General features: G+C 40.2%; 1 protein-coding gene across 4 annotated transcripts in view; it reads right to left on the bottom strand.

Annotated features, from left to right (window-relative positions):
• taok3a (TAO kinase 3a) overlaps positions 1-20,313 on the bottom strand; it is a 65,002-nt gene that overhangs the window by 14,370 nt on the left and 30,319 nt on the right. For all 4 annotated transcript variants that reach the window (XM_056376468.1, XM_056376467.1, XM_056376469.1 and 1 more), the window contains 12 exons: positions 17,746-17,985; positions 14,719-14,790; positions 13,777-13,878; positions 13,398-13,443; positions 11,746-11,842; positions 11,183-11,296; positions 10,338-10,429; positions 10,036-10,129; positions 7,301-7,382; positions 3,709-3,876; positions 2,280-2,477; positions 838-975 (listed from right to left, as the gene is read on the bottom strand). In XM_056376468.1, coding sequence (XP_056232443.1) covers positions 838-975; positions 2,280-2,477; positions 3,709-3,876; positions 7,301-7,382; positions 10,036-10,129; positions 10,338-10,429; positions 11,183-11,296; positions 11,746-11,842; positions 13,398-13,443; positions 13,777-13,878; positions 14,719-14,790; positions 17,746-17,877 — 1,335 coding nt within the window. In that variant the 5' untranslated portion in view covers positions 17,878-17,985. The remainder of the gene's footprint in view (positions 1-837; positions 976-2,279; positions 2,478-3,708; positions 3,877-7,300; positions 7,383-10,035; positions 10,130-10,337; positions 10,430-11,182; positions 11,297-11,745; positions 11,843-13,397; positions 13,444-13,776; positions 13,879-14,718; positions 14,791-17,745; positions 17,986-20,313) is intronic.

Raw genomic sequence — 20,313 nt, 5'->3', positions numbered from 1 at the left:
CACCACACACACACACACACACGCTCCCACACAACACCACAACTACTTACTAGTTACTAGAGCCGGTTTCCATGACAACAGACAGGGAGGAAGAGAGAGTTAGAGAGACAGAGAAAGAAAGAGAGAGAGAAAATTTCACCCCCTTCAACTCAGAATATTGAGTCAGATCTGAGAATGATGTATTATCAAGTGCAGGAGAGGGAGATATAAAAGGAGAGGGCGGACGGAGGGGAGTGGTAATGCAAAGTGTAGTGCAAGAGGGGAAAACAAAAGGAGTGAGATGAATGAAAGGAATGACAGTGGAGAAATGGAGATCGGTGGCAGAGAATGGGACAAAACTGGAGAGTCAAAACAAAGAGATAGAGAGAAGTGAAGATGGATACAAATGAAAATAACGAGAGGAAGTAAAGACATTTCAGTAAAGAAAGAATAAAATAGCAAACAAATAGAGAAAGAGATTGGAGTAAAGAAGCAAAGCCAGAGGAGAGTCATGCTTGTGCACCTAACATGAATCCACACCACATTTATTCAGCAGAGAGACATTACATCACACTCAATGTCCTTCACAATGATTGACAGGTTTTAACACAGAGAAACCAAAAAATGCCTCTTCTGTGCCCTCACATGCTGCAGCAGTGTAAACGTAACACTTGGAATCAGATTTTGGATTCTATAAGAAGTAGTTTTTTTTCCTGTTTTTGGCTTTCAAAACAACACATTTTTTTTTCTCCACAAGCAAGCTCCACAAATTAATGATCCTGAAGAGGGATGATCCTATTTAAGGCTCTATACAAGAAAAAAACAATAGAAAAGATGGAAGCGTTTTGTTGCACTTACCAGAGAGGCTGACTTTATGGTGGCAAAGCGGCCCTGGTTCTTGTAATTTTGGGCCTGACTGCTCTTGTCAGAGGAGGCCGGCCTCAGCTCTGGCCGGTGGTCCCTGTGGATCCCATCATCCCAGTTGTACTGATGGTCCTGTGTGTAACACAAACGGGAGAAAAGGTAAATAGGTTAAAGTCAGTGATTAAGTCACAGAATTCTCTTCATCTAAAATAATACCAGAACAAATGGCACTGAAGTGAGTAAGGCATACAAACGAAGGTGAAAAATGTGGATTTTAACTCACTCAAAGGTGCGACAGTATTAAAACTCTTTAAATAACAAAATCCCCCACTGATTTTAATCACACAACATCCAAAAATCAAAAGGAATTTTCAGCATTTGCTAAATCTGTGTCAACTGTAACCTTGCAAAACATGAGGAAATGTCATCACTCAACCCCCCTTCAATTAAAAAGTGAGTGAACACTTTCAGGAGCCCTGGGACCAAAGACTTGATTTATGTGAGGAGGGATCTTCATCAGCATCTGAAAACAATATGTGTCACTTTCATTTGTTCTCAGTTCAGCCCCTGAACTTGAAACAACACACTGGCTGTCTATTCATGCAGTGACGTCCTTATTCATACCCTGTCAAAATACAAAGAGCAGATGAAGAAAGAGAATGACAGAGCAGTGACAGCCCTCTCTTCACAGAGTTTTAAGTCATATGAGATTTTGTGTTGGCATTGTGTTGACCTGTGTGTGCTGAATGTGGGAGTGTAAGCGTGCAGGAGTTGTAAGAGGGGAATTTGTGTGGAGTGTGTGTGTCGACATGTGTACACAGCCTTTGTTCTTGAAGTGTGAACAGTGTCGGTGATGAACTTAAAGCAATCTGCCAAACAGCGAACACTGTGTCGATGGTTTCCATGGTTTCAGGGGGGAGGGGATTAAGAATACTCTTGAAAACAGTGAGAGAAACCCAGAGGATGTTTGCATGGAGCCATGTGCCCTTTTCATTTCTGGAGCACAGTTATTACCTCAGAAAGGAAGTGACTGTACTAGTAATATGGCATTTGTTGATAATGCATGCTGTCTTTTATGTACTCTCTGAGGAAGTCAATTCTTAGAAACCTAGGTGCATGGCATTTTGAGAAAAGTGTTCACTTCTGCAAGAGTCCTACCTCAGCATATCAAATAAGAGGACAATTATTGTGAAAAAGTAAAAAGTTGTCAGGGCGTGTTCATTTATTTGTATCTATATCAGATGAGCATCTTAAAAACCTGAATGGAAATCAGTGGAATTTGGTGTCCAGATAGGCCCTGGTTGATTGAGAGAGCTGCTCACACTGCTTTCCAGTTTCCAGCTCAAGTTTTGGATAATGTGACTTTTACTTTGTCATCCAGCTCCTTATACTCACCACCCACCTCCCACCACCCCACTTTCACCCCTGACCTTTACCTTCTTGGTGTGCGGGGAGGAGTCCAGGGTGCTGCTGTAGTCCTGGGGGTGCATCATGGTCATGTCTGAGCAGCTGTCGTCCAGCACCTCTTGCATGCTGTTCACGCTGCTGCTCTGGCTGCCCGTGCTGACCGAGGTGCTGGGGATGGAGTGGTTGCTGCCCAGGCTGTTCATCTTGCAGCTGGCTGCCTCGCTGTCCTGCAAGTGAACATCCACACATATTCATTAAGACACGCTTCCACAAATGAGCTCTCAAGAGTCCTGCAATTGTGCAGAGATGAGACTCATATGTCCATCACTCTAATATACACAGGGCTCTCCAACTTGTATCATTAAACACAGTCACCCTAACACAGGGAAAATAACTAATGACCTCTGGATTGCATTAGAGTCAAAGTCATTCTAAATTGCCTATTAACCTCTAATTGTTTAGATGTGTACGTGTCTGTATCATTCACCTGTGTCAATGCTTATGTTAACGCACATCGGTCTGACTGAGATGTCTTCAGATTCGAAGTCCACTTGAGTGTGTGTACATGACAGATAAAGGGAATCAAACAACAGACAATTCAGTCAAGTCCCCAGTAACAGACTTGTCAGCATCAGGATGCTATAATCACATGCACTGCATCTTCCCCTGAAACCAGAAAGCAAGGTTTGGGACTGCAAGTCTTCAGCGGTGTCTTGTTGCAGTGATGTCTGGTGGCTGCTCTGAATTGCGTCACATGGTGTAGTATGACACTACTGTGGCTGCTGGCTGTCCATGCCTATTCATGCTGCCTCATGCCAGGTCAGCTATGGGGCATTTCATCTCAATGTCAGGCTATGGCGGCAGCAGAAGACTTCTATAACATCACTTCAGACTATGAAGCCTGTCCTCTCCCTTTGTACTATGAATCTGAGATCCTCTGTTAGTTGACTCAAATTAAGGGAAAACCTCCCTCACTGCAGTGCAATACAAATGTCCAGCTTCTCAAATGTAAAGATTTCCTGATACCCTCTGTTTTATATCCTTATAATCTGAACACCTTATGGGTTTGGACTGCTGGGTCAACAAAGAAATTTGAAGAAACAGCCTTTGCTCATTACAAGAGGAGCTAGTGATGGACATTTTTCAATATTTTCAGATATTTTAGAGACCAAACAATTAATCTTTTAAATCTTAAAAATTATTATGGATGTGGATTTTGGAATTATTGTGTATTATGGATGGACTGAAAATTGATGACAGACTTCTCTTTGAGGTGAAAGTTAGGGGATTCTGATCAGAATTTAAATGGAGCCCAACTGGTTTCATGTTTTTAACCCTTGTTCTCCACTTGCCTACTTCGAGTGTTACTCTAGACAAACTTTATAATTCTCATCTCTGTATTATCTCTTTTCCACTGAGACTCCCCCTTATCCTCTTCCCTCTCTGACTTCATCCCACCTCTTCCTCCTCCTGGCTCTCCCCCATGGGCCCGTTGTGTTTCTCCTGGTAGAGGATCTTCTTCATCTTGCGGTACTGCAGATTGTCCAGCTCACGCACCGCATCCTTGGTCCTCTGGATGAGGTCAATGAGAATGCGCGGCGACCGTTCCCGACGCACAAAATCATGCTGGCGAGAGAGCAAGAGGGAGAAAGTGAGATAGTCAGTTGGATCAGAAGTTATTTAAAGATGGACAGAGGGTGGGAACAATTAGATTACAGTAATTTGATTTGATGAATTACATTTAGTCTATATACCATAATTGATGGATAAATGGATGATAAATTATTGATTTCAGTTAATGCTAATGACTTATTTTCTAAAATAGCTTAGTAGCAATTTGAAAAAGTGTGTATGTTCAAAAACAATTGTATTTCAATTTTTTCACAAAAACATTATTATGAAAACATTATAGACTACAAATGACAATTTAAACCAGTTTAAACTAATAATTTAAATATATTAACATTATTAACAATATTAATAAACAAACATTTATATGAGAAGTAAAGTCAAACAAAAAAGGTGGTCTTTTCTGGAAAGATGGAGGAAATTTAAATTTTTGTTACTTCTCAGTAAATATGAAAACTATGATATGACAACACCTTCAAAACTTTAGGACCTTAAAGCTTTCATGTGGTACGCTGATGTTCTCAAAGAACTTATAAATTGTTTTTGTTTTTTTTAAAGGAAATTTAATTTCTTTCACCCAGTGCATTATTTCAATAAGCACCACAACTGGGACCATCACTAGAGGGCGCCTGTAGGTTGGGTCTTGGGAGTCCCAGTTACATCCTCCAGTGCACTGAACACATGGTATCTGTGTAAGATTGTCCATAAAAATCGATTTTCACAAATACTCTTAATCCTATTCTTTCCAAAAAATAATGTCTTAACTGTATTTGCCTTGGCACCAAGTTAATGACTACTTCAATTCAATCATAGCAAGAAACAGAAACAACCGATGAGTAATACGCTGGTAATTAATTGAGAGGTTTCAGTCTTTTAATCTGGATTTTCTCTGTTTTTTGAGGAGAGCCTACAAACATTAACCTGTCTGTAAAGAAAAATTAATTCAATCATCATTTCATAACCATATCTGGGGCCACATGTATACACACTACTGTATATTAGCCACCTAACATTTCTTAACAAACGTAGCCAAATTCGTACAACAAGAAAGTTAAAGACCAACAGCAACAGGATTATCTTTATGAAAACACGACTTTGTGATGATATTTCCTAACACAGTCTTACACTAAACTGTTTGGTGAAACTTAAGATCCCATTTCTAAGCTGCAAACAGTGCTACTGTAAGGGACCGACCTTTTTGTAATTTGATGGAGGTGCAATTTGGTGGAAGCCAGGCCATTATTCATTTATGTAATTATTTAGATTGTTACATAATCAGCAGGCCAGAGTGGGTGGGTGGGGCTGGTGGCATGGGGGCAGGAATGGGCAGTTGAGGGTGTGTGTGTAGTTGTTTTTTATTTTCGTATTTTTAGGCAATGTACTGACATCAAAATGAAATAAAAATAAAAACAAAAACACAACATCTCTCCCCTGCACTTCCACCCACTCCACCACACACTCATATTCACACCTCCTCTTAGTCACTCTCATTCATAAAATATTGTGTGCTTAAATGGCTGAAATGTACTCAATGCCAGAGTACTGGACTAAAATATACATAATATACTGTATGAAAAAATATATATTTTTAGGTCCATTTCCCAGCTCTCTTTCTCTGCACACCTCCCTCTCCATGTGACAGATGCTGGTGTAATGGGTTAGTCAGGACACAGGGGAATGACATCACGCTCTGAAAATAGAGATGAGAGTGATTTGTCCCGTTTTCTGATGGACCTACAGAGTGTGGGTGGTTGGCCACCCCCGTCCCAACGACCTGTGAGAACTTATCTCCAGGATTTTTGCTCATTATAAAGGTGGTGTTAAGAAGAAGTGACAGCATTTTCATGGCATCTTCAGTCCCTTCCCTCTATGTGCAGTACACCGTCGCATCACCAGCCTCTTCTACCAGATTTACTCGTTTCATCACTTTATGATCTTAAATGCATTTCATCACATATGATTATTATTAACGTCATGGTGTCTTTGGGTTTTGGACTGTTGGTTGGTCAAAATAATAAATGTGAACACACCCTCTTGTCCTCTGGGAAACGGTTGTTATCTGTGGTTTGCTAGTTAAATTATTGGATTAAAAAAATACAACCCAAACCAAATAACACACAGAGCTATTTTTAACTGTGCAGTACTTATGGGAGTATGTCACCGAGCGGTTATTATTTCATTATTTTTATAATTATTATTACTCTGAACGAGGTATACAGGGAGAGAGTGTGTTTAACCTGAAGCTGATAGCTCAAGGCCCCCAGATTAGTGACCTGATTTCCCCTTTAAAGAGCTTGGAGGGGCGTGTGCCTGTGTGTATGTATGTGTGTGTGGGTGCACACTGAGAGGAAGAAAGGAAGAGAGAGAGAGGGAGGAGGGAGGGGGAGGGAGAGAGAGAGAGAGAGAGAGAGAGAGAGAGAGGAGAGAGAGAGAGAGAGAGAGAGATAGAGAGCGAGAATGTGTGTGTGTCTCTGAGAGGGGAAAGTGGGGTATTAATCATAAGCTACACTCCAACCCCCAAAAAGCCCTTCAACATAAAGCAGCCCTTTCGACACTGATCCAAAGTCTGTTTGGTACTTATCCCTCTTTAATGGTTTTTCGGACAGGATTTGGGTCAGGGGTGCTGGGAAGAGATCGTATCCTGACGACAGTCCAGAGCCCCTCATCTAACTGCTACCTAACCACCCACCTTCCCTAAGGTGAGGCAGGTGTGAAAGCTGCTGCTTGGGCTACCGCACCGTTGAGTGTGATCACCAAGAACATAAAACTCTTAGTGGACCAATAGGATTACCTGGTGGTCGCACAAACAACAAGATCAACTCCTCAACTACAAGGGAAACACAAAGAATATACATAGATTAACACTGTGTGTGCTCACTGTGGTTTTTGGGTGTACGCTTTTCTTCCGTCAGATGACAGTGGAGACACGTGACAAAATTATCAAATTTTTAGCTTGAAGATTCCTTCTTGACCTTGGAAATAGTTATAGTTGTAATAGCCTCAACCATTTACTTGTCTTTTTCAAAACTCCAGAAAAGTCACGCAAGTAGGTCTTGAGATAAGATTCTTTTGTAAAAAAAAAAAAAAAAAAAAAAAAAAAAAATGAAGAAAAAAATGAAGAAAAGAATGGAGCCTTTCTAAAATGCTTCTAATTTTGCATATTTTCTTGCATGCAAAAACAAAGACACTCTAATTGTATGTATGATGGGTAGAAACAGCATTTAAAAACCTATATCAGTTGGACCCCATAAGCAGTTCTCAGCGGGGTGCTTGATTCCTGCGTTTGAAGAATACACTGTGTATTTGCTTGCATATTAGGGAGCCGTGGGTGGGTGGGAGTGACTCATTCACATGGCTCGGAGACTGACTGAGACAGGAAGTGAGGTCACAGCTGGAAGGATTACAGAGGAAGCCCACTCACTCTTAGCAGCTCCCCTGACGAGGGTCTGTCCTGAGGAATTTTCAGTAGGCAGTAGTCGACGAAGCTCCGGAAGGGGTCAGACCTGGGTAAAGAGGACAGTGAGATGAGAGGTTATAGATTCCCCTTCTCAGTCAGACATACTTAAATCAGAGTAAGTAAAGCATTAACAGCAGTGACAATCTAATGATAGGCTACCTTAAGCCACACCTACTGCACTTATTGTCAATGAATGTTTAACGTGATGAGTAATCTCTTCTTCTGTTGTGCTGTGTTTACCATATCAATGAATTAAACCCCAGCAATCCTTTGTAATCTCTCAGTGTAGCCCCATATATGAATCATATATGGGTTATGTAAATATATGGAGCAATAAAGATATAGGCCACTGGAGCTGTGGAACACTGTGCTACTGACTCTGATCTAAAAATATTCTCTTGATAACACATTATATGTAACACGGTGTGTTTAAATTGTTGCTATGGGTTGTTAAGATAAAGTAGCCTATGATACTACTTAGGATTTTGACAGTATATACACTTTCGGGGTCATTGTGGGGTCAGTGAGTGCAACAGTCCAGCACCTCTCCACCACCTAGCTCCACCTAACCTTTAACATCTCATGTCCTCTGTGGTTAACCAAGGTATGTCAAGCCAATGTGTATACAGTGCGCTCTTGTGTTTGTGTAGTGAAGTAACACTATTGAGCTGATGTCTCTACTAGTCTCATCTGGCGGGATGTTGCTAATGCCTCGGGCCGCTGGAGCTCCTCCAAAAATACCACAACCCTGCGCCGCCCGACACACTCGCTCGCTTCAGCCCGATGTTAGAAACCAACGCTAATTTTACAACAGGCGATCTCCATGCACAGTCATAGGCTGCAAATTCTAACTTAAAAGACTCCCCTTGCCTCCTGTTTCTCATTGCTTCATTTTTGTCAGAGCCCGCAATACATGCTCTCTTGTAAAGTATAAAAAAAAATGAACGCTTATTTAACTCAGAGCTTGGGTGGAAGACACAGGAAGGCCACTGATGCCCTCAGGCTGCGCTGAGGCAGATAGAGAGCAACAGTCAGCTACTTGCCTCGGCTGTGCAGGAGATACAGATTATTGCAAAATATTACAAGAAACAAACACCTGCACGACTCTGCATGCCTAGGACCTCAAACACGTCATTCACTTTTATACCAACGGGAGTGACAGCATGAGTGAAGCACAAAAAGGTGAATTATAGGGAGAACATCAAACATAAGGTTAATATTTCATGAGTGTTGTTTCCCCCAATGACAATCGCACCTCGACACGATGTGTGAGCAGTGGTCACAGCAGCTCAGAAGAGCAGTGGAATATTTCGCTGCCTGGCTAAATTGCTGCTAGTGTCCTTTTACACCATTTTTGCCAATCTAATTCACCTACCTCTCTACACATTTATACTGCTCAATACACATCCTCTTCTCTGTTGAGCCCAAGTTTACATGGTTTCCTACCAAATTCCTCCATTACCTCAACATTTATCTCCAGGTTAGTGAAAGCTTATACTGATTGAATCTTATAGCTAATATAGAGGATACTATACAGAATGTGTTCATGGATTATTTGTCGAGAATATAAATTATCAAATAGCAATGGTATTGTGGTACAGTCTAAGTATTAACATTCATGCTCCAGCTAGCCTAAATCATTTGTTTATAGACTAATTAATCCTCTAAGCAACAATGAACACCGATTAATAGTTATTAGTGTGTTTGTATGTGACACAACTGTAAAAAATAAGAACCAAATCAGTTTAATTTCTTTACATAAAAAGCATATTGACAGACAGAGATATTCTTAATCAACAGATATCAACAATGGCACATACAGTTTCTTAATTTATGAGCTGAATTAACATGAAAATGTCAAATTTGATGATGTTTTATAGTAGGACAACCAGTCTTGACTGAAAAAAGGTGCTTTTTCCAACACTGTGGGATGGGCCGGTGTTGCAAAGAGACAGCCAAGAGCTGTTTAAAACCTGCTGGCCTAAATTAAATTGCTTTAAGTTTTTTTGATGTCTGGAAGGAGAGTCTCTAGAGAATCTATTAGCATCCACAGTCATGAGCTGTAAGGCTGAGAGCAGCATAAAGTAATGCAAAAAGCAGGCTGTTTTCCCATATTACATTTAGAACACAGAGTGTGGATACAAAGAAACATCCTACTTAGTATGGGAAACAAAAAATGTGAGATTTAACTACTAGAATAATATTAGAATAATCACACTACTTTGTTTTGATGTTGATACATGAAAATATGCTTTACAGCCTTGCAGGAACGGTGTGGGTATTTTCATAGTATTTCTTTGGTGGAGGTTTCTCAGGTAATTACATAAGAGACTTAGAGCGTGACCTTGCACAAAGCCTGTCGCAGGGATCACAGGTCGTGCAGATTAACACAGGGATGTCTTACTCTGACTGAGCCCAGATCAGATTGGGCATTAATTTTCACAGCTGACTGGAGGTATTGTATTAGCAGTCTCACTGGCTTTTATTTTGATTGTGGATAAATAAGTTTGAGAGAGTGACAAATTTTTGGCATGGACTGTCAGTTTGACCGATCACATCACTGGACTGCATTCTTGACTATGCATTTAAAATAGAGGGATGTGATAAAAAATTCGGATATTTTTTTGAACTCTCCAGATTTTCTCCCTGGATGGGGAAAAAAATAGAAAAGCAATATTTGGGAAGTGTGTTCAACTCACCACTCATTGGACTGCAGCGTGGGAGAGTCGTTCTGGGCGATGTGATATAAGGCACTCATGGCGTTCATGTTGAACAAGGGCGGTTTACGCTCCGCTAAAAGAAGAAAAGAAGGGGGAGACAGAGATAGATGGGGGAGAGGGAGGACGAGTGATGTTTTAGTGCCAAAGTTTTCACAATCTGCTTCTCCTTAAATGAGGCAGATTTGAAATTGAACATATACTTTTTCCACTTGTTGCATCACATTTAATCAAATCAGGGCTGCATAAATATATTTTTAACAAGTAGGTAGATGTATGCTCACCCAGTTCAATACAAGTGATACCCAGGGACCAGATGTCCACTTTCCCCTCGTATTGACCCTCGTCCATGGCTAGGATCACTTCTGGGGCCATCCTGAGGACAGAGATACACACACACACACACACACAGACACACACATAGACGCACGCACGCATGCACGTACGCAGACACACACAGAGTTTATTAAGTATGTGGTAAAATCCATGAAAATGTTATAATCTGCTAAGCCTCTCATAGCTTTTAAAGACTCTGGTATGCTGTGATAGCAGCTCAGTTTTTGGAATATGTGTGTGTGTTTCTATAAATGTGTGAAAACTTGTGTTTGTGTGTGAATTTAACATGATGAGTGATTATATGATGATTTCATTCACCATCAAAGCTGCCAAGAGTGTTTGAGTGAATATTTTCTGTGGAGCTGATCATTTATATATGAGAGGAAAATAACAGAGGACATTATGGCAGCAGCTTCTGTTACATTATATAATAGACTTGCCATACTGAGAGATAGACCTAAGTCCCTTTAAGACATGGAATATGTAACATTGCTGGTTTCATAAAGCTGTTAAAGTCCTGTAACTTATGACAATGGCTTCAGCGGTTTCAAATTCAGAAAGCCTGATGGCAACAACATGAAAAACTCACATCCTGCAACAAAAAAAAAAAAAAAACTATAAAAGCATCTAACTTAAGCAAAACAGCTGGTAATTTCTACGCAAATAAAAGAAAAAAAGGACAGACACTAAAGTAATACACCGACAAAAATATTGCACTTCATGTTGGTTTTCTCAGGATGTGGAGTCCTGTGCCCTACCATATGTCTATGACTTAAGTCCTGTGTATACTTACCAGTAAGGTGTTCCCACAAAGGAGTTGGCAGGTGAGGCAATGGAGGCGGAGCCAAAGTCGGCCAGTTTGACCTGACCGAGCTCAGTCAGCAGGATGTTACCAGCTTTCACATCTCTGGATGGGGAGAGAGGGATGAAGAGAGGGAGCACATGAAGAGAAAAGTTAATATACTAAAATACAAAATATGACAGCAGTAAGTCTCCATCAAATGTAATGCATGTCTGAAAATGAAGATACGGGTCTCCTTGTCTGCAATGACACTTGTGATGACACAGAACAGACAAAAGGATTCATACAGCAACACAGTTAGATGTCAATCAAGTTTGTATGCCATTAAAGATAATAGTGTAGGAACCAGTGCAACAGGAGGGTTGTTACTTCCTGACAGTGATATTCAAGAAGCACGAAACAAGTACAGACACGAGTCTTTACAACTTAATTAGTAAACACTGCAATAAAGGGAGAACATGAGCGTCTCTCATCTCATTTTATCATGTCTTTGCAGAAGTCACTGTATGTTCCTCTGGGGAAATGTTTCTGAGTGAGGAAACAAACTGACTCACCTGTGAATCATATTATGGGAATGTAGGTAAGCCAGTCCTAGCAAGGCACCGTGGGTAATGGCAGCAATTTCCATCTCTTGGAGTGGTTTCTTATGAACTTGGGGAAAAATAAGTACAATGGAAATGAGTAGGAATTCCCTGAGGACTTGAATAATACAATAATGAACTATATCAGTTCTACACAAAGGCCTATATAATGAATAAAGTCTGCATATAGTCATGAGATGAAGACTTCATGGAAAAAAAACTGTACCAGTCTGTCCTGCTCCTGCTGATAGAGCAATAAGAAAGTACTCTGTTGGCATCTAACATATGGATAACATGTAAACATCTGTGATATGGTCTCCTACGCTGGCTCCCTGTGTGGACTGACAGAAACTACATCCAAAGCAAAAAGGTCACAGCAGAATTATCACAGAGAAATCTTTATACAGGCTGAAGTAAAAAAAAAAAAAAGACACAGGCCAAGGCCAACTGTCACGACAGTGTATCTACGTAAGTGATGAGTACACACATAGGTGCTTGAAATAACACATAAGGTTCAGGTCATAACAGTTCAGTAGTGTTCTAGCTTTGAAAAGTGGAAAATGTTTTTTTTTTGGTGCTTAAAAAAGTATTCAATCTAGAAACTAATGTAACACCGATATGATCTTTCATCTTCGTCTTATCAAAGTCCTCAATGCAACATTACAGGCCAGACCACATAACGATGCTAAATTCACTTACAAACCAGCAGATTCTACATTTACACTGTATTATCTTGCTACGAGAAGCTCTTTGTGGGAATTGCTGCAGTGATTGACCTTAAGCATGCATTCACACCAAGCATGTATGGAGTACTTTTTCTTCTCTGGTTTGTTCTATAGTAAGCTTCACCTGTCTAAAAAATAACCATAGAAAATAATTACAGATCATGAGGTTTTATGGGTTTTAAGATATGAATGCAGCCATCTGATAGCAGGCAGTTCCTCATTTCAAAACCTCATGAACTAAGGTCAAACAGTAATCTCTTTTTCATATTTAGCTACAGAGCTAGAGAGGGAAAATTAGGTAGAGAAGTTAAGTCTACTGGTGTCAGATAAACCTACAGGCACAAGCTACCTGTGGTTTAATGAGACTTGTTTTAGAAGCTGTAGCTCATGTAGAGTTAAGCAATGTCAACCCAAAACAAATGTACCAAAACTCTACAAGATACAAATAAATCTACAAGAGAATTGATTGCTTGTCAAGAACTTGCCCCATCATTACCTCAAACCAGTCTGATTTCAGTGTTCACATATTCACAACTTCTTTAAAGGAATGGTTTGACATTTTTTCTTTTTTTTCCGAGATTAACAACTTCTGCTTATGTTTGCTTAGCTTAGCATAAAGACTAGACACAGGAGGAAATAGGTAGCCTAGTCCTGTCTAAAGGTTCTGCTAAAGCTCACTTATTAATGTTATCTTTAATTTGTTTAATGTGTCCAATAACCCAAGTGTAAAAATGACGAGTTAAGGTTTTACGTGGTGGTTTTGAAACTATTTCTTGGCCTTGTGCAGTTACTTACTGGAAAAATGTTAAGGTAAATATCTTGACCCAGACAATAAATCCAGTTTTATAATTATACGTTTGAAAGTGTGTGTGCACATTAAACATTAATAAATACACTTACCCTCTAGTAAATCTGATGCGGAGCCCAGGCAGTACTCCATCACCAGCTGAAATAGAATACAGTTACAGCTGCATAACTAATCATTCATATGGTGAGGACTCTATCATAAAATATCCTAATTACAAGGCTTTAAGTCATTTGTGAAAACTTGTGAAGTTGTTCTCAACTGCAAAGTGATCGGATTACAATGTCTACAATGGATGTGGTGCAGAGAAACTTTAGTGGGCAGCAGGAAAACACGGTCAGTGGGACATGAGAAGAAATAAAGACAAAGAGGAAAAGAATCAGACAGAGAGGAAGAAAACGATAAACTAACAGTGTTGCAAAACTGTGAGAGAAGAACTTTGATAAGAGGAGATGTGAAGAAGGATACACTAACCCAGGCAGTGTTGTCTTTCAAGTAGCAGCCTTTGTACTCAATCGTGTTTGGGTGTCGCAGCTGTCCCAAAAACTTGACCTCCTTAATGATGTCCTGCCACTTCTAACAAAGGCAAAACCAGACACGCAGATGGTTACACACTATAGGTACAATCACAGTAACACACAAGTGGGCATTGTTGTGACTTTGATTGCAATGGTGCAGCTGGCCTCATGGTAGTGACCACTCGCACACAGGTGTTATGGCTCTTACAATCTGCTACCAGTTACAAGTTTTTTAATAGCACTGCACCAACATAAATACTGAACAGTAATAAAATACACAAAATTGAAACTAGTTAGAAAAAGTCTGACAATGTCAAACCAGAGTCCTCTCACAAAACCATCATTCACAGGTTTATAAAAAGAAAGTTTACTAAACCACAGAGATGTGGGCTGAAGTTCAGCTCTGGTGGAAGCAGTGATCACAGAGGACGTCTTCTGAAATACACTTCTGCCTTGCGCCTAAAATCTTTCCAGTGGTTTGCTTGAGGGAGGCACATGTTTGTTCTAATTTTTGCATCTGGTGGTGACTAATTACTTTTACATTATTTTTTGTTCTTTTAGGGTAACTAGCCACCACAAATAAGACATCTTACAATCTCACAAGGTAGTGTTAAAGTTTTATATGAAACAGCAGTGATATACTGCTTTTGCATTTTGAGCACTTGCTCTCTTTCTTCTACATTTGTGTCTAAGCATGTGAGATAAATACCATCTTACCACAGACTGAACAAATGCCCCTTCGAACTTGAGCTTTTTTTGTGATATGGTTCAAAGACACACGCACCAAATTGTAGTGGTGCATCCACAGAGGCACCTTGGTTTTTGAGTACAAAGTTTGGTGTGTTGGTTGTCATTGTGTTCCTGTGCGTGTGTGTGTGTGTGTGTGTGTTTTTCTTACTTCGGTAGTCTGCTTGCCATTATATGACATCTTTTTGATGGCCACCACCTCGTTGGAGTAAGAGTTACGTGCCTGAAAGATTTAAAATGGAAGAGGTCAGCTCCCACAAACACTTGTGCAGTAATCCTCCGACAAGGCATCACAGGACAAGCTCCATAAAAAGAGGCTTGCATCAATAAGTTAGAAACACAGACACACATTGATATAACACACTGCATAAAAAAGGGATTTCACTGTTGTACTTAAAGATCCTGATGCTTGATTAACCAGGGAAACTAGTGGTTCTGTTATGTTAAATCCAAACACTAATTTTCATCACAGACACATCATAGAGAGCTAGTGAAATGAAAGTATTCTATATACAAATAACAGCTTTTTTCAAACATCACATGCAGCACTGAACTATATTACAACAGAATGATACAGTAGCAAACAGATTCTGTAAATTGAAAATAAATTAGTTTTCACTGGACAGTAACTTGTGTATTGCTTGAAGGGTGACTCAGAGGTGAGCCAGATAAATCCTATGCGAACAAAACGTAATGCATGCAAAAAGCAATGCATTTACAACAGGGTGATATGGAAGTAACAGATTCTCTCATTTGAATTAAAACAAATTTGCGCCTGATCAAAACACTCAACGATGTCATTAGGAGAAGCCTGTAGGTAAGTGCTGCATGTACACTGTGTTTGAGTTTTCTGTGCACATTCACATGCCCATGTCAAACCTGTGATGTTAACCTCTGAGACATCTGACCTCAGGGAAAGCTGCGCTGCGGCTCAGCCTTATCTCGGCTTCATCTCACTTACAAATAAATGGGAATTTCATGTTGAGAGTCAAATGGAATTAGAGTAACAGCAGGCAAGAGTATCCCCATTTGACTTTTTTCAGATTCATTTGATCCCTATGATTGCCTGTCAGTGCATGCATAATAGCCATTCCCTTTGGCGTAGTGTATAGATAGATGGCAATAGAGAGGAGAAAAAAAAAACATGGAACGTTGAAATATTGAAATACATTCAGGCTAATTGTCATTGCAGAAGAAAGGGGGTGTATCAATAATTACAATGGACTAATTCATTCAACACACACTACAGTAGTGTGTGTTCAAAGCCCTGGGTGATGGGCCTGTGTATTCAACAGAGGGAATTCCCCTTGTTCTCCTCTATAATGGAGTTCCTCCTTAGTCTTCCAATGCATTAACTATGAATGCACATACAATTGCACCAATTTATTTGACTATGCATGCATGTGTGGGAATAACCGTGAGAATACTCATGCATTTCCAGAGGTAGTCACTGCACCCTTCTATCATGCAATTAACCTGTTTCCATCTTATGCACTATTAGTACTGCAGACATTTATACTTAAATATTAGACAGTCCATCAAAGTATGTGTGTTCATGAGTTTCTTGGGGTGTTCAGAGATTTCTCCCAACAGCGGGTTATATGAAAGGCCATAATTTCCACTGGGAATGGGGGCTACACTTATAATTTCACTTTGATTTTTTTTTTCTGTCTATAAATTGATAAAAATGTTGACAGGCTCAAGTAAGTCACCATCAATTATTACAGTGTGCTCAAAGCAATAAGCTTAATGAGCAGCAGCGAGTTATTTGCAGACCTTTGTGCCCTGGGTTTTGCTTCTTGGGCTACGTGCAGGATACCCTATTTCTGGATGGAGGTTATTGACACTAAGAGAGAAGAGTACTTCACCTTCCCTGAATGTTTTTAGGCTGAAAAAAAAAAAAAAATGTCATCAATATTTTATTTATAGTTAATATTCTCCAAAAGGATGCTACATCAATCAAAGATAAGGCAATGAAACAGAAAATTTAATTTCCCCATATATTTCTGTTATACTAGCTAGACCAGTCATTTCAGTATCTAAATAAAATGACTACATCTTTATCCAGGAAAAAAAACAAACAAATGATCGGAACACATTTCACTAAAACTGCTCTGGCTAACAGCTAAAGCTAACAGTGTACCAGTTGTAATGCAGACAGCATAAGTGTGTCAGTGAGCACAGCACTGGCATCAGGGCAGGATTTAGACACACACTGGAGCCTGTTAGCCAGACGGACATGGGTACCAGGGCTACTAGTGATGTATTGGGGCTTTGTGTGTGTGTGTGTGTGTGTGTGTGTGTGTGTGTAACTGACATGGGATAGAAGGGGATAGTAAAACCCTTGCAGCCAAGAAAATCCTGCCCCACAATTGACGGCTTCTCTGTTTTTCTATACCAAGAGAACAGCTGTCTTAGGAGGGAGGGAGGAGGCTTATGGCCCCCAGCCCCAGCATCTGGAGGGGGGCAGAGGAGAATAGAGAAGAGGAACGGAGAGGAGAAGAGAAGAAATAAGAGAGAGCAGAGAGATGCTTTCAACCTCCCTCCACGCAGCTTTAGAATCAAAGGCTTGATGAGTAATTAGTGATGATGAGATTAATGAGAAAGGCTACAGAGAAAGTGCTGAGAGGGGATCCATCTCCACTTAATCGTATTCAAAGAGCAATAATGCAGCAGGCTACACTAACATCATGTGTAAAAATCAGCAAATCGATACATGAATTATAAATTAGTATGTATGGTAACTAGTTAATACATAACATCAAAGCTATAGTCACGTACTAATAATCAGGTAGAAGTGTATTGCTCCGTGGTCATACTACTTTTTTGATCCACCGTTCACATGGTGTCTGCTGCTGAATAAATTCCAATAAAGCCAATAATTCAAATAAATGATTCCTACAATCCAATAACTTTTCAGTGCCTTCAAGGTCCAGTCATAATTGAAAACCTTTGAAACAAAAAGATATTGTGGATTCTGAAGCAAATGCCTGAGAAAAACTATTTGTATTCCAAGATTGTCATTAGAAATATCTTGATGATATGACAATGACAATGACAATGACAACAACTTGATCTTTTCCAAGGATCTCTTCAAAATTACAGAGGACACTTATGGCGCGACTTATTTCCAGTTGAAAGGATTTCCTTCAATCTGTGTTTGTGAATTGGCACTTACAAAGTAGACAGCACCAAAGCTGCCATGTCCGATCTCGTGCAGGTCACAGAAGACGTCCTCGGGGTCATCTTTGAAGAAGAGGTCGGCCAGCTCAGGGTCCTTCGGCACTCCTTTCCGTGTGGATGACGGCATTATTGGCTGGACATGGGCTAGGCGCCAGGGACCACGCTCACATACACACTGCTGCTGCTGCTACCGCCACCAGATGTCAAGGATGGACCCGGCATTGGCCAGCTAGACCTGGGAAATTTAACAGAGAAAAAGACAAACAATGAGCTGACATTTTTAATGTGGTGGACTGCACTGAACAACATGATCACTTTTCTTTTCCTCAGGCTAACTAAATAAATCCTCCTCAATTTAATCTAAACATTTACTTGTTGCTAGAAAACTTAACACATCACTTCCTGTGTGAAAGCAAATATTAAAACTTTTAAGAACAAGAACTATTAATATAATCAGTGTCAAACTAGTAACATGCACACTACTGCATTACATTACACTGACACACATACACATACATACACACACACACGGTTGGTAATTGATACTCAGGAACATCCAGGCATTGTTTGATCTAATGTTACTTTCGAAGACTATCCACATTCGTGCGTGTGTGAGTGTGTGTGTGTGTGTGTGTGTGTGTGTGTGTGTGCATGCCTTTGCAGTTGTGCATCTCATGGACAACTGATAGGTGATAAGACAGGAAAAAAGACAGTCATATGATCATGGCTAACTGACTAGTCCTGCTGCTCATCCTAGTCACAGTCACACTTGATCATGTAAACATGAGCGAGCACGCACACACACACACACACACACACACACACACACACACACACACACACACTTGACAGCTGAAGCTGAGTCACTGATGCACCATTTCCACACATGCACACGGTGTAACAGTTGCCTGTGTGCGTGCAGACACACACACAAACACTGAACGCTTTATATCACAAGGCTACAGCCAGGCTGTGAAGCGTGTACGCATCCTGGACACCCTGCTCCAGTTAGCTTCGCTGCACATGCAACACACACACATGCACACAGTCGCACACTATCTCTCTCATGCCCGTTTCTCTCTCTTTTTTTTTTTTTTTTTTTACCATGAAATCTCTGTGCACATCAGCCAGATGCAGCAAGCAAATCTGGCTCCAAAGGCCAGCCCCACACAGAGCAAGCTGACATACAGGCAGAGGCAGCAAGACACACAGGCACCCAGGCCAAGACACTAAGCATCAGCATCATCCTAATCCCATGCTCTTAAAAGGGATCTAAGCCATAACACCCACTCCAAAAATATCATCCTTAAAGGCAAAGTCCTGCACCCTCTCTTCCATGGAACCAGATGCACAAAGATGGCAGCCTCAAGGCTTTGGGGGGCATTACATTAGGTACAGTATGGGAATAATTCATTCAGGAACTTTAATGGGGATGTCCAAATGAAATTTTTTCTCCCAATCTCAACACGTTGCATTATGTTTGGTGAAATTCAACTAATTATAGCTTTCCATTGATTTTCTTTCATACAAAATGGCTAACTTCACCAAAAAGTTGCAAAATACAAGAGGTGAACAACATCTAAAGTTTGAAAGTGGCCTCAAGGTTCGGCATCATCAATAATTTAACAGAAAAACACATGGCTCAAGGCAGCTCAAAGTCTGTGCTCATATGTTCAAGGCCTATGTCAAGAGACGCTGATTATGTGCTACACTGTAGAGTCGGAGGAAAGAGGTGTGTCATCATTTAGGTTATAATTTTGTAAACAGCTGAGTTCCCAAGGCTTTTGGATAACAGTGAAACAATGTTGAGCATTGACGTTGTGACTGTATAACTGGATAATTGGATTTATTTCTTGTCAAATTAGTTTACCAAAAGGAGGTCAGTAGTGTGCTGGCCAAGAAAACCTTAACAAATAGACACATCTGGCCACTCGTAACCTTCTGTATATTGAAAAGACTCCTGAAGCACCGTGCCAGCCTCCTACTATCTCCAAAGCTGTTATAACATCTCAGCATTTGGGATGGCAGCTAGTTGTACTGCAGCCTGACTAAAGTCAATTTCATGCCATTAAGCTTTGATTTCTCTCTAGGAATGCTCAAGGAACATACTTGGAAACAACCACAGGTTGTCACATAAACAAGAGGCAAGGTTTCAGTTTACCTGCTTACATAATATGAAAGATCACATTTGCAGGCGAACATGCTTATTGCCTTAAGGCATCTGTTGGTTGTAGATGCTTTTCTGAGAGACATGAAACCCTCGACTGAGACCTCCATGCCTTTGACAGAGGTGTGACGAATAATCATTGAGCTACAGAGTACAGTATAGAAATGAAACTGTATGCATACGACCTTTAGACTACAGATTTATTTTTCGACACAGCTCGTGGTTTTTTTTACTTTACTTGAATATTTCCATTTTATACTACCTCATACTTCAACTCCACTCCACTACAGTTACTTTTCAGGTTAACATTGTTCATACAAAACATATGAGTTTAGAAATGATGATGTATTGTTATAGATGAAAAAGTATATGAAGCAATTCAATTTAGTTCCACGT

Source organism: Seriola aureovittata, chromosome 5 (genome assembly GCF_021018895.1).
Source record: "Seriola aureovittata isolate HTS-2021-v1 ecotype China chromosome 5, ASM2101889v1, whole genome shotgun sequence".
NCBI lineage: Eukaryota > Metazoa > Chordata > Actinopteri > Carangiformes > Carangidae > Seriola > Seriola aureovittata.
The sequence above is the reverse complement of the archived record's forward strand: the minus strand, read 5'-3'. Positions and strand labels throughout refer to the sequence as shown.